Source organism: Limanda limanda, chromosome 18 (genome assembly GCF_963576545.1).
Source record: "Limanda limanda chromosome 18, fLimLim1.1, whole genome shotgun sequence".
Lineage (NCBI taxonomy): Eukaryota > Metazoa > Chordata > Actinopteri > Pleuronectiformes > Pleuronectidae > Limanda > Limanda limanda.
Window position 1 is genome coordinate 10,683,259 of NC_083653.1, and position 18,806 is coordinate 10,702,064.

Genomic DNA, 18,806 nt, shown 5'->3' on the forward strand with positions numbered 1-18,806 from the left:
TATGAGCATGATATGTCTCCTTTAAGCTCACATTGATTTGACATGAAAAATAGGATTTGAGAGTTATTAAAATAGAACTTGAAGGTTGGTGACTGCGTTAACTAAATCCTAAAGTAGGCAATGTTGTGTTTAGCATATTTAAACATTTCATCAAGAGAAAATATGAAATATTATATGAAATATTCACATTTGCTCAATAATTCCAATCCATCCAAACAATGGGTCAAAATGTTTTAAACTTTTCCAAAAATAGAGGAAACACATGATCAGGGTAAACATGAAATGATGATAAAACACCCCTGAATTGTTTCAATGTGCTATTTATGCTGGTGAATATAACCACACAACATTGTGTGACAATGAATCCAGATGCAGGAGGACAACGACAAATCACAGTCAAACCTATTGAGACCAGCCTGCTACAAGAGCGCCCCCTGCAGTCTACGTGTGTCCATGGTTCTGTGACGGCCATATCAACGAGTTGAAGGTGAGGGAAAAGGTGCGTCAGAGTCCTCGAGTGAGAGAGAGCCAGACCTCTAGAGTGGGCAGAGGGGGTTTCTGAGTCTGTAGCCCCCCCAGGGAAGGTGAGGGTGAAGGGGTTTCACTGTCCCTGTATGTTGCCGGTGCCCTGGGCCTGTGCCGCGGTGGTGCTGAGGTACTGCCAGCTGAGGGCGGCCAGCAGCATGGCGGCGGACAGGTACATAGGCGACAGGTGGTGGGTCCTGGAGGGGAGGGTGGACTGCGACAGCGCGGACTTCTCTCGGATCAGAGCCAGGATGTGCAGGGTTCTGTCCCGTGACGGGTCGGTGAGGGAGACCTTCTGTAAAATCTGCCGAGAGGAGAGAACGAGGGTAAAATCTGGTTCAGGAGTGTTGAAATGAAACGTTAGCAGAGGATACAAAAAACAGCAAAACACCCACCTCCTGGCTGTGCTGGCTGATGATGGTGTGCACAGCTCTCATGTTGGTGGCCTCCATCATGAGGGTGACCGCCTGTCCCTTCCTGATCTTTACCACTCCCTGGAACACCATGGGGTTGTTGTAGCATTTTGATAATGTAGCTATCGCCATCACCTGGTCATCAGAGGAATTGCCCATAGACAAGGGGAAGAAATCAATGCCATTTTTGGTTTTACAAAACACTTCCTGGTTTTGTTTTCTCAGATGTTGAAATTTCTCAGTTTGACATGATTGTGCATTGAATAACTTTCACTTCTACAGGGTTGGACAGAGGAGGCTGGGTGATTTTGTATAAGGCATTTGCTTTTCCAATTTACAAAGAAAAGAAAGCACAACATTAAAATAACTCTTAGTTTGAACCCTACAGGGAATTGTATCTTATTTAAGTCCATCTTGGCAAAGCTTTTTTTGTCAGCGCAGAGAGCTCATAGAACAAATGAATCTGTGAGTGACACATCAGTCAATACCTGTGGAATAGCACAGAAATTGAAGACGCTCTGGTTGCGCAGCCGCGACAGGTAGGCGATAACATCTGGGACGTGTCGCAGGGCATCGGTGACCAGCAGGTTGAGACACGACAGAGCCGACTCCAGCTTGACCGGCTGGGCCAGGTCCTCAAGACGACCCGCAAACTGACTCCAAGCCTGCAAGGGGACACAAGGACGCAGGTTAAAACAACATCATAACAGAAAATTGAGGACAATAAAAAAATCTAAGATGCAATCTGCCCAAGACTGTGGTGTGACAACTTAAAAGGTCACACTCACATACAAACACTCTCATATCAGACTAAAGAGCAGGCTCCTACCTCTTGTGGCCAGAAGGCTCGTGCCACTTGCGTGTCCTCCAGATAGTCCCGGATGATGTTGGTCTTCTGGAGGAACAGGCCCATGGAGTTGGCCATCTCGGTGTCCCGCCCCACATCAGGGTCCTCCAGCTGGGACGCAGAGAAGAGCTGAGACAGGCCAATGCCCACCAGCCCGGCCACATAGTGGCAATACTGCACAGAGGAAAATACAGTTCTACAGGTGTATCATGCACAACAAACAAACTGTCAGAGACGTGTTGAATCTATATCAGGCTAAAAGGACGCTGCTTTGCACAGTTTGAGGTGTATGGGAAGAATATTATTAATGCAGAATAAAGCTGCTAAACAAGTGCGCAAGTGTGTAAGCATTAAAACATCATAAATATTTATAACAAAAATTATTAAGACTTTTTCTTTTTAGGTTTATTGTTCTACAAGCGAACACCAACCTGATAAAACAAAGATCGTAGTTTAATCAAAGTTTCTTTTGTATCTCTGCTTATTTCTTTCGTCAAGGGATCTATTAAATGTATTAGCATTTAAATTTCTATTTATGTTGATGTGTTTTTGTTCTTGCTCTTGCCCATTTGCTTGTTTGTCAGCAGGATTACGCAAAAACTACTGAACTGATTTTCACTAAACTTATTGGAAGAATGGGATCTCAGCCAAGAAAGACCCCTTAATTATTTTTTCAGATCCCTTAACATTGCAAGATTATTTTTATGTTTTCACCAATTTCCCAGGGAATAATTCAGCGCCATTCGAGTTATTATTGCTATTCTCCTAATATACAGTAACAAAAGGCTAACTCTCACCAGGTCCCACTCCTTCATGGATCCCACTTTCTTCTCCAGGAATTCGGCCATTCCCACTCCCATACGTTGGCAGATATCTGAGATGACGTCTCTGTATTCCTGAGCAAGGTTTCTGAATTCCAGTGATATCTGGATTGAAAGGGCACAAGAAGATTTTAGTAAAAAAAAACGTGAGTACCTGATTCACCTGCGTAATACCCTTTCATGTGTGACCATGCTGAACCACTGACCGTGGGGAAATCCTCCAGGACCTGCCGATCTTTCTCCTGGCTCTCGGTGAAGCACCACTCGTCCTGGTACAGGAAGGTGTGGAAATTATTCAGCATGGGGACTTTCTTGTCCAGGGGGATGGTCATGTCATCCTCCACTGTGTCCAGCGCTCGCAGCACCAAGTAGAAAATACACACTGCATGTCTGGATGGCAGAGAGAGGAGGGAGGACACAGAGTCAGCGTGGAGCTGTGTGTGTGTGTGACTTGGCTGAAAAGCTGCCTCGTCACTGATTTACTAAATGACAAAAATAACAGACATGACTCGGGGGTCAAAGCTCAGAGATCAGGTTAACCTAAATGTAGAAGAGTCCGAGGATATTTAAAGTACACACACATACACTCACTCACTCACTAAAGATGTGTGTTTACAAACAGCTGTCATTTCTTTCCTGACAGTTCTGACCTAAAGAGGGAGCTTAAATTAGAAACAGCAGCAGCAGCAGAGTTATCTGTCTGCAACATTATCAGTTTCCTGCGGCAGGTTACAATGAGGATTTTTATGTCATTTGTTATTAATGTCTTTGTGTGACTGCATGCAGAAGGCGGGACATGACGTATACATTCTGCTGCAGGAATAATGTATTTTTGTTTAGGACCTCAACACTGGCAGCGACCCCTATCGCCCAAAGGACTTCATCTTATATTAAATTATATAATGAAATAATAAATGAAGCATCCTTCTACAAAAAGCAAATATTTCCTGTTTCAATATTGAACTTTTGGGAACCGTTGAATGTTGGTAGACCAGAGGAAGCTATTTGAAAACATTGCTGCATAGATTTTCATTTTATGCCGAAATGTTGCACAACACCTAAACACATCTCCATAGATCAGAGATCAGATCTTATCCTGCAACAACAAGCAAACCAACAGAGTGGACACGAGACTGCTGATGTGCATTTGATTTGTATAATACTAGATTAGAATTAGATCATTCATGACCTTCATAGCATTAAGGATAACTGACTCCATAGTCTGTGATCGAACTGATACGTTATCTTTCTAATAAATGTGCTAGAGTTTAGGCCATTGTTAAATCACTCCAGCGAGCAAGGAAACCCTCCACAGGAAACACCATTGGTTTCTGTATGGACTGTTTCTATGAGGGTAAAGCAGGACACATGCAAAAATATACAAAAGATGGATTGAAGTCAAGTCAGTGTGCAGCTGATAGTAGTTTCCACTCTAGATCTATTCTTCTCCATTTGTATGTTTTGCAAGGGAAGCTGCTGCAGCCTACGCACTAGACTAGAGGACACCATGCCTGCAGACACGCCCCTCCCGCCCCTCACCTGGAGTAACCCCCAGTTCACCCACCTCAGCTCCCCGTCCAGCGCCTGGATCACGGCCGCGAAGCTCCGGCTGGTCTGGTTCAGGTACAGGTAGCAGGTCCGCAGGCTGTCGCTCATGGACTCCTGGCAGGACAGACAGGAGAAAGTGCTGTGTCGGTACAAGCTGGCGGCTCTCACGGCGCTGGAGGGGCGGGCGGCCTCCTGCAGGCCCCGCTCCCCGAGCCTCCAGCCCGGCAGCAGCCCCCGGGGAGCCGACCCTCCGCAGCCCCGCGGAGCCACCGACAGAGAGCGCTTGAACACGGCCAGGGAGACGGGACACTTGTAGCCAGCTCCGGCCATGGGAACGACGAGGAGCTACCAGACGACTGGGGCCATGGCGAGACACAAACATGAAGTCCATGCAGAGGACACGGGCGCGGGGAGGGCGAGCGACGTGCAAATGTTTTTGGGAGGACGTCAGGGTGAGGGAAACAAGCGCGCCGCTGATCTACAAACGCTGTGTACGTGAAGCGTAGTGTGTGCAGAGCGTTTGTAGATCTAATGTTGTGAATACATGGCTCCTCCTCCCACTTCGACCCAAAACACGACCGTCACCTCCTCACTGTTTACTAACCCGGTCCATGCCTCTGTAGCACGGATTCACCACAATATTCGTGTGACTGCTTTAAACAAAGTTAGATTATAGTTCATAAAGTGTTTTAAATGGAAAAGTCAGATCTAAAATGGCAAAAGGCCTTTTTATATGCGTATTAGCTAATGTTTTCTCTCAGTAACTGGGCAAAAGTAGATAAATAAGAAATAGAGATAATAGAAAATGATAAATAAGTTAAGGGGAACTATTATATTCTGGTTTCAACTAACCAGAAAGTCCATGAATTATAAAAACAGCCATTTACTTCTATCGTTAATGTAGAATAAATCATAACAACACTGTAAGTAATCAGATGTTCTCTAGGTCTGTATCAACGTGTGTGCTGCAGATACAGGAAGTGTAATGTGCTGACATCTGGTGGCCCACAGTGGGAAAGACAGTAGGACGTAGAGGAGTTGTTATCATACAAATGAATGATAGTAATAATAAAAAGTATAAATACGTTTAGGGGAACTTGTGGCAAAAGGCCAAAGAGCGACAGTGTGTGTGTGTGTCTGTGTTTGTGTGTGTGTGTGTGTAACCCAGGGTTTAGATGGTTTACATGTAATATAAAATAATAATAATAATGATAATCCCATCGACTCTACTGTGGAAGGCTTGATCTTATCGTTTTACATTTGAGCTTATTGTGTTATGTGCTGATACCATGCTTCTCTCTCTCTCTCTCTCTCTCTCTCTCTCTCTCTCTCTCTCTCTCTCTCTCTCTCTCTCTCTCTCTCTCTCTCTCTCTCTCTCTCTCTCTCTCTCTCTCTCTCTCTCTCTCTCTCTCTCTCTCTCTCTCTCTCTCTCTCTCTCTCTCCATTGATCATCACTGAGGCAACTGTGATGTGACCTATCAAAGTAAGAGCCTGGTTAAAACTTGGACACACCAGCTGTCTGCACTGCAGAGACACTGTCTCTCTGAGCGTCACATTGCTGTTTTAAATAGTGAGATTACCCGTCAAACATGCGCAGAGCATATCCCCCCCCCCCCCCCCCCAAGCTCATTACGTAACACAAATCCCAAGTCAATGGTCACCTCTGTCTTAGTGAGTGTGAGCCAGCACAGGAGTGACACCATTTGACTTTAATCCCTGTGATCTGACTCTGGTTGAGGACCGGAAGTGAGCAGCAGTCGGGGACAATCCATCCACACTGCAGCCTGAGCTGAGCATGTGCAGATCTGCGGTCAGCTGGCCCGTGTGGTTCCAGTGATAATGTCCATGCTGTGCACACCGGGGACAGCGTGTCCCGCACGATCCGTGAGACAAATGCAACCACGCATCTTGTCCCAGCGCCTGCATGTGTACATCACTCATACAGCGTTTTACTCACATAGTCCAACTTCGGCATGACGGTCGAGCACCCCCCCATCTTGAACTTGAACAGGTTGAACAGTTCCTCCGGGTGACCCAGTGACTTCAGGATGTCCATGATGCTGCCGGTGTCTCAGGTGTGTCTCTGTCAAGTCGCAGTGTCCATGAACGGAGGAGCTGCAGCTGCAGACACCAGACACACACACGTCACAGGAGCTCGTCAGATCGAATGATGCTCCTGATTGGTTGGAGAGTCATGGGCTTAGGCTGGGGCGTCCAATGGGCGGCCGGAGCGTCTGGTGTGATGCCCCGCCCCGGCCGACTCGCAACAAACCACGGCCTCTGATTGGTCGGGGATGTTATCCATGGAGGAAACATACCTGCTCAATGAAATAATATCTGACATTATGAATAAAATAAATAACGAAGGGCTTATACCTGCTGGCTGTGTTCACACTGTATTAGATTGTTCGCTGGATGTTTTTAAAACGTACGGAGATTTATAATTATTTAAAAGAATATGTGTTTTAAAGAAGGTTGGTCTGTTATTCAGTCAAAGACAACTTTATTTTCAATTCTGAAATATGTGCAGGACAAAGAAAGAATTGAAATGCAGTTTCTCTCTGATCCCCGGTGTAAACCATAAGTAGACAGAACATATAAGTATATAACATATTAAGTACATTAATTTGTGTATATAATATATATATATATATTTATGGTCTATTATTATGAATTTACCAACTGCATGGACACTATGAGTTACACCAACACACATATATTTATTGAGAGTCCTCCCAAAAATATTCTTTGCATGTTTGATCTTCCACATTATTAAACTCCTTTTTTCCACGTGTATATAATCTAAATAGCCAAACTTACAATGACAAAACAGTGCCTGCAAATAAGAATAAATCAGTAAGAAATTAAATTGAAAAAACAATGAAACAAATAATTACATAGGGAGAAGAACCTATGTTTAATTTGAGAACATTTCAGATAGGACAACTTACTTTACTAAAAGCATTTCATTCACTTATTTCCTTCACATGATAATGGTAAAAAAAGTTTTTTTGATTTGATTTATTAGTTGAAACTCCCAGGTTCGATGTCACTTATATATTACATCTACTAACCCCAGTATATCACTGACCTCTTTATGTGCAGCTTTACAGAAAAGCTCAGTTTCTCCATCACATAACTTTCCTTCATTGTTTCAATAAGTCTTGTACTGTGGGTGATTCTTGCTGTTACCATTTTCTTCCTATAGTTTTCTTACTTGCACATAAAGCTGGTTGGGAAAGCTCAGGAGTGGTGGAGTGTTAACGGAATTAAGACATTGGCTTTGTGAGATACTGGGGATTCAAAAGAAGCAAAGGAACTCTCTTCAGGGACGCACCTACAGCCAAGTGAACTGTATAAATCTGACTAAGAAGAACCATGAGGAATATGTCAAAGCAGCTACAAATAGAACTGATCTCAATCCTTTGTGTAAAAATCAGAGTGCTGCAGTTAAACGCCTCTTGAATTCTGTGAATCTGAGTTTACCATTGATGGGTATCGTTCAGGAACAGGACTGGAAGAGTTATTTCAAGAACGTGCACAGCGTTTATGAAAGCAAACCAGAGGACGAGAAAAAAGACTTGACACTGATGCTGAATACTGAGATCGGAGATGCTCTAGCTCTGCTGTCAGAGAAAAGTTTTGAAGAACATCTAGAAAGCGGGAAGGCGTTCACACTAAATCAAACTGTTGGGTTCAGCAATGATGATGCCGTCCATAATGAAGTGAGTCTCACTTTTCAACGGTGTTGGAGGGAGATGGTGCAGGACAAATACGCAAAGTTCCTCAGGGGGAAGCCGACTGAAGAGTTCAACCGGTTTGCCGTCCAGCTCTTCATCAAACATATCGAAAAGTTCACAAACAAGTATTTGCACATCGGGAGGATACAGTTTTCGGAAGAAGAGTCAAAAGGACAAAAGCTTATTGGTAACTCAACACAAGGAAGTTTGATTCAACAAAACTTTGGAATGCTTGTAAAGCAGGAAGATTGACAACAAACCTCCACCTCATTCATACCGTTAGCATTATTTTAAATATTCATCTGTAAACCCACAACAACACACACTCCCTGAATTACAATGTTAAACCACAATTTACCAGGTCAAATCTAAACAATGAAACAATGACATGAAGCTTTTTTCAGACTTTCAGGTGTGAAAACGCCCTGATGATGTTTTAAGATATGAACTGGGAGGAAAATGTAAAAACTGGGTTTGCCTTTCACATGCGAAGAATACAGCAGGACATCGTTTGGGTCCGACAGGAACTTCATCCAGTTTCGTGTCCATTGCACGCTTGGAATTTTGAGGAAATATTCCCGCTCTATTCTCACATGTGCTCACTCTGACATTTTCAGGAAATTTTTATAAATGGTTGGCAGGAAATGTTCTGGAAAATGTCTGCAGCAACCGATTAAATTTTATTTGCACTTTGAAAGTAGTTTGTAAAAATCTCAATTTAAGTGGGGAAAGTTTGTTGTATCCGTATCAGTGTGGACAGAGTGATACAGCCCCTTAAGGAATTCTTCGGTGTTTGTCTAAAAGCAGCTGTAGGGATAGGTAGTGTTAGCACAGACTGAGAAACACACACACACATACACACAAACATTTGTCTCTCATTGTGTCTTTACTTACAATATATCACAAATGGTGTATTACACAATTATACTGGAGTGGAGTTTTTTTTTTACATACACGCTCATATGCTTATTTAGGTAAATTACATGTGGCAGAATCCCACATTTACACATGTTGCCTCCATGCTTGTCACAAGCAAATTCAAGCAGTATTGCTATCATACTGTAAACTTCTCCTTCATATAGTTTATCAAACAACCTTGATATATATATTATAGATGATTATTAGATGATAATGTGGTTTGAGTTGGGTCTATAATAATAAGTAGGTGGAGGATTGTTTATCTTGGAAAGGCTCTGAAGTGTTTAGGAGGCTCCTCGTGTGGATGCACTATTGTACTTGTTTCAGCAGAGGGGGCTGTGTGGCAGTCCATCCGCATCATATTGGTCATGTGCATCTTTCATATTAGTTTTTCATGTATCTTTTCATACAGTTGACAATACTGATGTGTTGTTTTGTATTTTACATCCAAAGGACAAAGGCACAAAGTGAAGCTGATCCAGTCCACCAGGGAGCAGCTCATATTGCAATGAGTGGGTCATGTGTTCTTTTACTGAGGGTCATATAATCACTGGTGTTGAGGAGTGATGGATGTCAAGAGCAGTTCTCTTAGTTTCAGTAAGTTTTCCAGAAATTATTTTTGATGTGTTTGTTCGGCTAAAAAGTCTTGCTGTGAAATTTTAATTAGACTTCACAGTCATTGGAATTAAATATATGTGATTAAACCCGACTGTATAAGATTATCTTTAATAAACCTAATCACACGATGTTTGGCCATGTTTGTGTTTTCTTAATGTGGAGGTGAAAGCTGCTAAGACTTTGGCTGCTGCCCCAATACAACTGAGGTGCTTGAATAAAGTAGAATTCTACCAGTAAAAAGCTCCACAGCAACTTGCCTCGCTAAAAAACAAAACAATGCAACAGTTTCTTTGGGAAATTACACAAAGTCACATAGAAAATACTGAAAAATGAGGCGTGTGGGTTATCAAGGCAACACTATGTCATTGTTATTGAGCAGCAGCGCCCTCTGCAGCCTTGGGCAGTGATTCATTCTGTTGAGCTCCATTTTGAGCGATTCAATGGTTTTCATGTAGAGGAAAAACAAAGACTGCGTAGTTCCACTGACCAAACTGAAACACAACTGAACAGTGGATATTACCCATGATCCCCGGCTTCCTGAACAGGAAGCTGTATCTGTAACAAATGCACAAAACTCTGTTGAGAATTCTGCATATTTTAAATGTTTCTTTGCTGAACATTGAAGATTAACACTGTTTTTTTTAATTACTCCTCTGGAACTTGCTAGACCTGATTTTGGCAATTGAAGCTTCGACTAATTCCACACTTCTCATAGAAGATCATAACCTCTCACCAAAGTTACATAGAGCAAGATCAGATGTTTGAGGTGAGGAGTGGGAATTAAAGTGTCAACAATCTCCCTATTCCAAGTCAGGGAACCTTTAAAATCATTTTAAAGCTGCTATTTTAATGTGAAAAAGTTGCATAGTGTTGCATTATGTTAGCAGCACATATGTTGTGTCCCATCCTGAGACATCAGACATCTTTTACAAATGTACTACTCAGGTAAGTGTAAAGAATTTACGTTGGTTGCTACTTTTCTTATTTATATGGATTGTCCATGGTGCTAACATGTCCTGCTGTAATTCATTACTTTCATTTCTTTGGGAGATTGTCCTCAGTATTATCCTCAAAATGAAAAAATCTATTGAATTAAAAAGAACTCAGTGAGATAAAGTCTGACCATTACTGTTATTTGTCACTGGTTTATGTCACAGTTTGTGTCACACACTCGCATGGCGAAGAAACGTTTTGTCTAAAAAAGTTGCAGTTTTTCATATCAAACGTTTGCGTGTGGATCGAATCACAGAGCTGCTCCTTCATAACTGTCAAACTCCATCCCGTCAGACGTCCATCTTTGTAGCGCCCTCCATTTTCATGTCTCAGATCTTTGCACTGTACAAACAGGCTGGGTGGAATCATCCTCATCCACAGCAGTGGTCCACGTTCCCAGCACTCTTGTCTATCAGGAGAGTTCAAAGATAAGTTGGTTCTGGTTTGTAGGTCTTCTAAGCCAGGATAAGGCTGCTCCACGGCTCAGCTTTGGATCCAGAAGATCCGCTGTGGCCCCCGGGGGGCATCTTTAGAGGAATGGCTCCACCTTGAGCTGCCATGTAGGCCGGCAGTGTGGAAATCTATAGAAAAACGGAAGAAACCGATTAGACGACCCATACAATTAGTCTACCCCTCTAACATCCACTTTTCCTTTCCAAGACAGGAAAAGATCAAATTAAATATTGTAGATTTTGTTTTACAATAATTATGTCCAAGCCATGACGTCACCCTTTGGTTTGTGAACGGCCATTTTGTAACCTATAGTCTGTCAAACACGCGATATCCATGCCCCAGTGCTAATGGTGCTTTATCGTCTGTTTGACTCTAAATTGGACCATTATTTACTAAATGATCGTCACACTGTTCGTTTTCTCATTCACTTCTATAGAAACAGACTTATTTCTGGTGCCAGTGGAGTCGCCCTCTGCTGGTCATTCAAGAGGACACGTGTTTCACACACTTCCGCAATAGTTTCACTTTACAGAACCAGAGTCTACGTCTATTTTTATGTACAGACTATGGTCTTACAATAGTTTAACTGTCTCTTCCTGGTCTTTAATGCCATAAGGCCATAATTAGACAGATAAATATTCTCTGATATTTCTCAGCGTCTCACCTGTGAGTGTGCGCTGTGGTGTGAGAACAAGCTGTGAGCCTCCGGTTCTGTCTTTATCTGACGAGGCTCCTCTGTGCTGCCGCCGCTGCTGATGCTGGTGCTGCCGGTGGCGTGGCGGGGAGTGCTGCAGGGTGGGACTTGAGTCCCCTCACAGCCTGGAGTCCCTGTGAGGCACAGAGTTGTGGTCATGTCTCGTGTATAGTCAGAACACAAAAGTGGGCCTTGAGACATGAAATACACACTCAACCGGTAAGGTCAATAACGGAGGGATCTAAACGTCTGCAGGGATTGTGACTCAAGGTTTGATTCAAATCCATTGAATCATTGAAGCTCACCGGTTTGGGACTTGTTGAGGTTCTTGGGTTTGCGTTTGCGGGTCTGGATCCCCTCTTTCTTCATAGCCAGGGGTCGTGGTACCTGTCGAGACACCAAGGCGAGCAGAGAACTAAATGAAATCTGATATCAAGAAAAAAATGTCCTGCTAATTCCTGAAGATATCATTGAAAAAAACATAAATGCTGTTTATCACATAAAATGGATTCCTGTCATCCTAGTGGTCTAATCTTTTTTTTTGCTAACGCTCTTAGAAAAACCAAACGTTACATGATTTACTTGTCTTCTGTTAGTTATATTTAGTTATATTATTATTGGAATGACATGCACACATTCACCAATATGATGCCTAAAAGATGACGTGTTTAGGGTCAACTAAGAATTTGTCTGAACTATGTGATCCAATGTCTCTTACCCCGTGGAGTTTCATGTAGAGGCCGCAGGCGTTGCAGACCGGCTCGCCCTCTGCGTTCCGTCTCCACAGGGTGGTGGTGGTGGTGTGACAGTTGGTGCAGGACAGACCCACCCTCCTCGAGGCAGACTGATTCAAGTAAAGAGAAATAAGACAGTAATTCATTTGTCACAAAAGAAAATTTTTGTGAAGAACGAGCTGATTGTGAGTCAGGCTGTCACGCACCAGTCGTCGCTGGGGTTTGATGAGGGGCCGATTGATGCCGTTCATCTTGTGGTAAAGCCCGCAGGCGTTGCACAGGTAGTGGCCGGTGCCGTCCCGCCTCCAGAGGGGCGTCGACATCGCCCCACAGTTCACGCACTCTCGGCCCTCAGCGAAGTCATCGAACAAATCTGATCAGAGATGACAAGGAAGAAATCAGGTTAGGAAATGTTCCTTTGCTTCACGGATAATTGACTGAATATCTTCCCCGGCCCAGAGGATAAATCAGTCCAAGATTTAAAATCATCTTAATCATTGTTTAATTGTCTGTTTTTACACTTGATTTCTGTAAAAAAGTATTATAGTATTGTATTTGGCTATTTTATATTGAGCTTCTTTTACTTTATTGCATTGCTGAGCTGACCTGAGCCTCTCGACCCACAGTTGTCATTGTAGCGTTGACCCTGTGTTAGCTTACATATGACAAATAAAACGTGAACCATGGAGGTTATGTTTTCACCCCAGTCTGTTTGTTCGTGGGTTGGTTTGTGTGATTGTGAACGAGATAAGACAAAAACTACTTGACGGATTATCACGGAAACTGGTGGAAGTTTGCGGTACAGATCAGGGAAGAACCAATTCATTTGTGGGGCGGATCCGCAGGCGGGTCAAGGATTTACACTTTCTTTAACATTTTGAGATATTTCCAACATTTTCGTTGAATCTCAGAGAATAATACATGGTTATGGATGAAACAAAAATCTTTCATGAATAAGGGACGAAATCTGGATCCAGTGAATGTAAACGTGGTCTCAGAAGGGGACTATAGGGCCTTGGTATTACTTAGCAAACCCTCACTTCATGAAACCAAAGAATTATATCCCTTATGCTCAGATAAAATTAACTTCCAATTGGGCTCGTGCCACAGACATTCTTTCCATCCTCTCTTTAATAAACAGTCCCTGACAGGCTGGTTATATGGTACAGGAACATCTGTACACCAGCAGGAGGCGCAGACCCACAGTAACAACAGGCCCACACAACAGCAGCCTGGATTCCCCCCTTATCTCCCAACTCCCCCTGCAGATAAAGAGCAGGCTGAAAATAGAGACGGAGTAGCGCTTCATCGTATTCAAATAGAGACTCTGTGTATGTCACATCTCCTTCTGCCTCCCAGATAGCACAATGTCTGATGAATGTAGTTGTCCCTTGCTCATCTGACACATCACATCTCCACAGAAACAGAGGGGAAAAAACGTCAATTTGCTAAAACATAGCTTGAGAAACTTCAGAAAACCTCAACGTAAAACTCGTAAAAATGTACATTTGACTGGCATCACAATGTGTTTTTAACCACACACTCCACTCTCCATAATTACTCCTCTTCAGAGAGTGTAAACCTGGCCACCATCTGCTCCTCCAACGGTAACCGAACTGATACACAGCCGCACGCAGGCCTCCACCAAGGCCGAGAGCCAAACAAGACACATTGGGGCAGGCTAACCTTGAGCCAGGCAGCAATTGTAGCCAACACAACGCATCAACACGGAGACAATACACAAAAGGAAGATGACCGCAGCGTTCCACATCTATCTGAACAGAGGTTTTATTTTTTCCGCTGTACGAATGTCAGGGTGTATCTTCTATCAGATACAGGCCGACTATCAGGGTGCAGTTTAAAAACAGCCACGCTAATGCTTTAGGAGACCAAAGGTGAACATTGAGTGAAAGACTCAATAGAAGAGTCACTGTCTGGACAGGTTTTTTCATATTTAAGACCATTGTGAAGTTAAGAATATGTTTCAGTGACAACAATTAAAAGTAAGACAATGTATATTTTATACTTTTAGTACATTTCAGGTTGCATTATTGTACTTTTTCCTCCACTTCATCTGATGGCTGAGGTCACACACTGTTTGGGATAAGTGTAATTTACAAACATGTCATTAAAATATCACAAATTGTCTAATTTAATAAACCATTACTATTATATTAACTATTTAAAACCAAAACTATATCAGTATACTGCTTTCACAATTTAACACATAGAGAGCCCTTTTCATGTAGCTAAATTAATTTAGTAAAAACTGTACTTAAGTACAAAGGTAACGTTTTTGTAGTCTGGTGCATTAAACTCTCCATCAGAGGGAAATATTGATGTACTCTTTCTCCAAAAATAAATAAAATAATTGTTTACTTAAAATAATATCTATTTACTCCACTACTTTAGTTGCTTTGCAAATTGAGATTTAACATATGTTGAACCTTGAAAGTATAATGCGACCTTTTACATTAAACTGCTGCTGTTAAAAGCAAAATTTAGTCACTGTATCAGTAATAATCTAATGATAAAATCTATTCTGTCACTTTTTTAAACTGTCATATTATAAACAAAGTTGATAACTTTGTTAATAATATCGATATATAATTAAGATATTATACACAAGGGGCGCTTTTCTTGTGATGGGAATTATAATTTTTAAAGTTAAGTGTCATCACTATTACTTATGTATTAAAAATCATACATAAAGTATAATAAAAAAAGCTTTTCTTGTCATTGAAGGAATTCTTTTCTTGTTGACATTTACAATTTAAGACCATTTGTTATAAAATATTATATAGAAAAGCTAAAAAAATCGAAGGAAAATGTTGTTCCCCCTAAAACTAACTTCACTTAAAGCTTTTAACTATTTCCTTATAAACCATTGAAGTAGTTTTTATAGTGTACTATAAAAGAAATTAAAACTATTTTCAAAAGCAAGACTTTAAGTTCATGTATCAGGGTAAATAAGAATTCGATTTTTGCATGTCATTAATATTAAATTCAAATACAATAATGTACTTATCATTAAAATAAAGCCAATTGTGTTATTATTCCTTCTGTCATTGACAGAAGAAAAGTTACATTTCCGTTCTTTTCACAAACAAAAGAGACTCTCACTTTAAGACTGACTGCCACTGTATGAATCTCTGATGTTTGATTTCATTTGACATTGTTATAAAACAATGAGGTGCAGTCTCTGTCTTTTCCTGCATCAATAAACAGGAGCAATCAGTGAAGAGGCCACACTGTGAGTTCAGCGTGATCCTAATCAGATGAAGAGGTCAGATTGGATCAATGCTCTTTATCTCTAATAGCTGATGTTTCTTCATCAAACAGTTCAAGGGGACGACCTTGTAGATGAGACTTTTAAAGCTGTTCACATAATCAACACACGGGTCACCCATTAATGGGCAGAGAGTAAGAGCAGCTAATAGCACTGAATGAGGGATTAAACTGATGGAAATTGGATGTAAGTGAAGTGATACTTCATTGGAAAAAAACAGTCTTAGGTCCAACTAACTCCTACTCGATTAGTTATGTAGACAACACAAGATGCAAGTCAAAGCATCAGGAAAGGAACCTGACAACCTGAGTCCAATCAATGCATTGTGAAATAGCTGTGATCCCGTAGGGTGCACAGGCCAAATTGACTTCCAGCTGGGACTTAAAGGATCCATCAGTCAGATCAGGGCTTCGGCTGCAGTCCACTGTTAAATAACATATGTGTATAATATAAAAAATGTATTGAATCCTCAGTAAAAGAAAGGGCGGCCGATCTCTACTGATCCACAGGCTCATGACACAGCTCATAAATTATAATCCTAATAAACAGTGCTATCAATTCAGCCTTAGTTAAATATTAATTTCTATCACTTCAATCACTTTGATTCAGAAAAATGTTTACGTTAACTTTTTACGCCATTTAAACATTCAACAATACACTTTAATAAACCCGACAGGTTAAATTACTCTATAACTCCATATCTATATAATCTAATTATTATATTCCAATTTGACAGATTATCTGTTTGATGATAAAAGAAATTTCCATTTTTATATTTGAACATATTTAAATGTTTTCTTTCATCAGTAGGCTAAGAGTATACATTTTCTGGGATTTAATTAAATCAGCTACTTAATGTTGCTTTGAGTTTAGACAGAAAGATGATCTATTTAGTTAATAAAAGTAATAAATGTTGCATTGTATGCGTTATATTGCTTATTAAAATGTGGTTTATGGTGACAATCAAATTGTTTTCTCACTTTTAGTTCAGGAATAAGAACAAGATTGTTTTTTATTTTTTCGATTTGTTTTCCCGATAAATCACGTAATGAATCCATTTTATACAAAGTGATATTCAGACTTTAATTGTTCTCTGACCCAACACTATGAATATATATTATAAATAATTATATTACTATAAATCATAGCCTGAATAACTGTCTAAAATTCGTTATGATGTTAATGAGGGTGCAACGAGTTCAATATAGTAAATGAAAGTCTTCCTCATTCAAATAAAAAAACAAAACGTAAAGATAACATTTTCATTATCAAGTCAATGACGTATAATCAATTTGTATTTTTTATCTGAGAAACTATAAATCATACAAGGTATCGTTTTATATTGCTTTATTGTTGTATTTTAACCTATTTCAGGACTTTAAGATAATTGCAAAAATAGTGGTTCACTGTCAAAGCCTCAATCTTTTGGCTAAAAATTAAGAGATTATTTCAGCAACAGGCAAACATGTTCTCATAATTTTTATTTATTCACTGCACTGATGCATGTCAACATTTTGAAATGATTTTTGGAGCAGAACTTGGTTTTTAATTCAGAATAATAATGATTCAAACTTCCGTCTCCTTCACGTGTGTTTTCATGGTCATTGATGCATTTTAATTAAATCCTGACAAATCTAAATAGCATAAAAAAGATTTTAAAGTATTCCTTTCTCGTTTGGAGCGGATAGGTTGACCTTTCGTATATTTGCATCACATATTATTGCGGGAAATGCAGAATATTTACAGTACGACTCTTAAAAATGTGTTTTATTCCCGGTTGCTTACCTATGTTTGGATGCCGTGTTGGAGTAGCACTGGCCTGGAGACCGTGGAGGACCTGGCTATCGAACGGGGACGCCGGCCACGTCCCGCCCATGTTCGGGGTCATGTAGGCCGTGTACGGGCTGTGGTACGACCCGCTGAGGCCCCGGGCCCCGTAGTGCTCCCGGCCGTTCGCGGAGATGTTCAGCGGGCTGGAGTAAGAGGCTGCCACCTCCCGGGCCGCGACCACCCCGGAGGACATGGGTGGGCTGCTGGAGAAGGTGAAGCGCGACGACACCGGGGAGTGGCTGTACGAGGGCACCGAGTCTGCGCCCGGCTGCGCCCAGGCGGAGTGGCTCGATCCGGGGCTGCTCTGCTGCGACGCGCCGGGGGTCTGGAGGTAAGGCAGCGCCGGGATCATGGGGGTGACGACCCGCGTCGTGGGCACATACACCGGGGAGGTGCCCGCCGAGGCGTTGTGCAGAAACCCGGCCTCATAGGAAGGGGGTCCGTGGTTGGTGGTCATTATGCCCGGGTACATATCCTCTCCTTGAGGCTGCACATCCGTGTGGACAGATGGAGGAATGATGGATGCTTTTACGCACGAAATGACCGAGTGTTAACGCGGAAGATCCACAATCACCTGTGGGTCCCTGTGAAAAATCAGATGTGTTGTGGAGTCAAACACAACGTGCAGAAAAAGTAAGAGGAAAGTGAGAGAAGAGACATGAGAGAGGAGGAGGAGTGAGTGACTACACCTTGTGATCAAGATCCAGCTGTTATCATCTCTCTCTCTCTCTCTCTCTCTCTCTCTCTCTCTCTCTCTCTCTCTCTCTGTCTCTCTCTCTCTCCCTGATGTTTGATCATTTCGACTTTCAGAATCGATTAACCAGATTGGAGTTTACTTTTATGTTAATCCAAATATCTGAGATGTATTTGATTGATGCTGATTGATAAAGAGAAAAGACACTTATACTTTCGTATAAACTTGCTACTAATAAAAATTAAAAAAAAATGAAGAAAAAAAACCCCCATGATGTTATGGAGTTTGATAATAATTTTATGCTTTTCCTTTTTTTAAATTAACGAGTATCTCTCTGTTCTTTTCAGTTAAAGGTTGTAAAAGCAGATACATTTTTATTTCTAAATGATGCTGTTTATTACTTTTGACTAAATTGATAAATATCTAGTTTGTTCCTGACTCGTCAGTGTTTCTTGTGTGTCTGTTGCGATTCCGTTTTGGCCCCTGCTGGTATTTGAAGTCATAATCTCATAGAGTTGTAAAAACATTTCTCCCACTAACTGAGAATAAAACAACTTGTACATTTTAGAGGATAAATTAGATCATAAACGAAGGTTTGATCAAGTGATCAATACATGTTTGACCTGTATAGATTATAAGCACGTGGCCATAAGCTTATCAGTTTTTAAACCTTTTCAAAGTCTCAATAA

General features: G+C 41.4%; 2 protein-coding genes across 3 annotated transcripts; both read right to left on the reverse strand.

The window, feature by feature from the left end:
- Positions 1 to 304: 304 nt before the first annotated feature.
- On the reverse strand, positions 305 to 6,286 carry fdft1 (farnesyl-diphosphate farnesyltransferase 1). Of its 2 annotated transcripts, XM_061091556.1 has the most exons (8): positions 6,112 to 6,286; positions 4,171 to 4,268; positions 2,813 to 2,996; positions 2,583 to 2,711; positions 1,768 to 1,959; positions 1,427 to 1,603; positions 921 to 1,073; positions 305 to 829 (listed from the first exon to the last, which is right to left on the reverse strand). In XM_061091556.1, exons 1-8 carry the CDS (start codon positions 6,208 to 6,210, stop codon positions 602 to 604), a joined length of 1,260 nt encoding a protein of 419 aa, XP_060947539.1. In that variant the 5' UTR covers positions 6,211 to 6,286; the 3' UTR covers positions 305 to 601. The 2 variants fall into 2 exon arrangements, with proteins under 2 accessions (XP_060947539.1, XP_060947538.1); XM_061091555.1 differs by lacking the exon at positions 6,112 to 6,286 and having other exon boundaries at positions 4,171 to 4,905.
- Positions 6,287 to 8,761: 2,475 nt separating this feature from the next.
- On the reverse strand, positions 8,762 to 18,095 carry gata4 (GATA binding protein 4). The gene is made up of 6 exons (XM_061091285.1): positions 17,379 to 18,095; positions 12,511 to 12,677; positions 12,289 to 12,414; positions 11,876 to 11,957; positions 11,541 to 11,704; positions 8,762 to 11,004 (listed from the first exon to the last, which is right to left on the reverse strand). Exons 1-6 carry the CDS (start codon positions 17,893 to 17,895, stop codon positions 10,879 to 10,881), a joined length of 1,182 nt encoding a protein of 393 aa, XP_060947268.1. The 5' UTR covers positions 17,896 to 18,095; the 3' UTR covers positions 8,762 to 10,878.
- Positions 18,096 to 18,806: the final 711 nt, after the last annotated feature.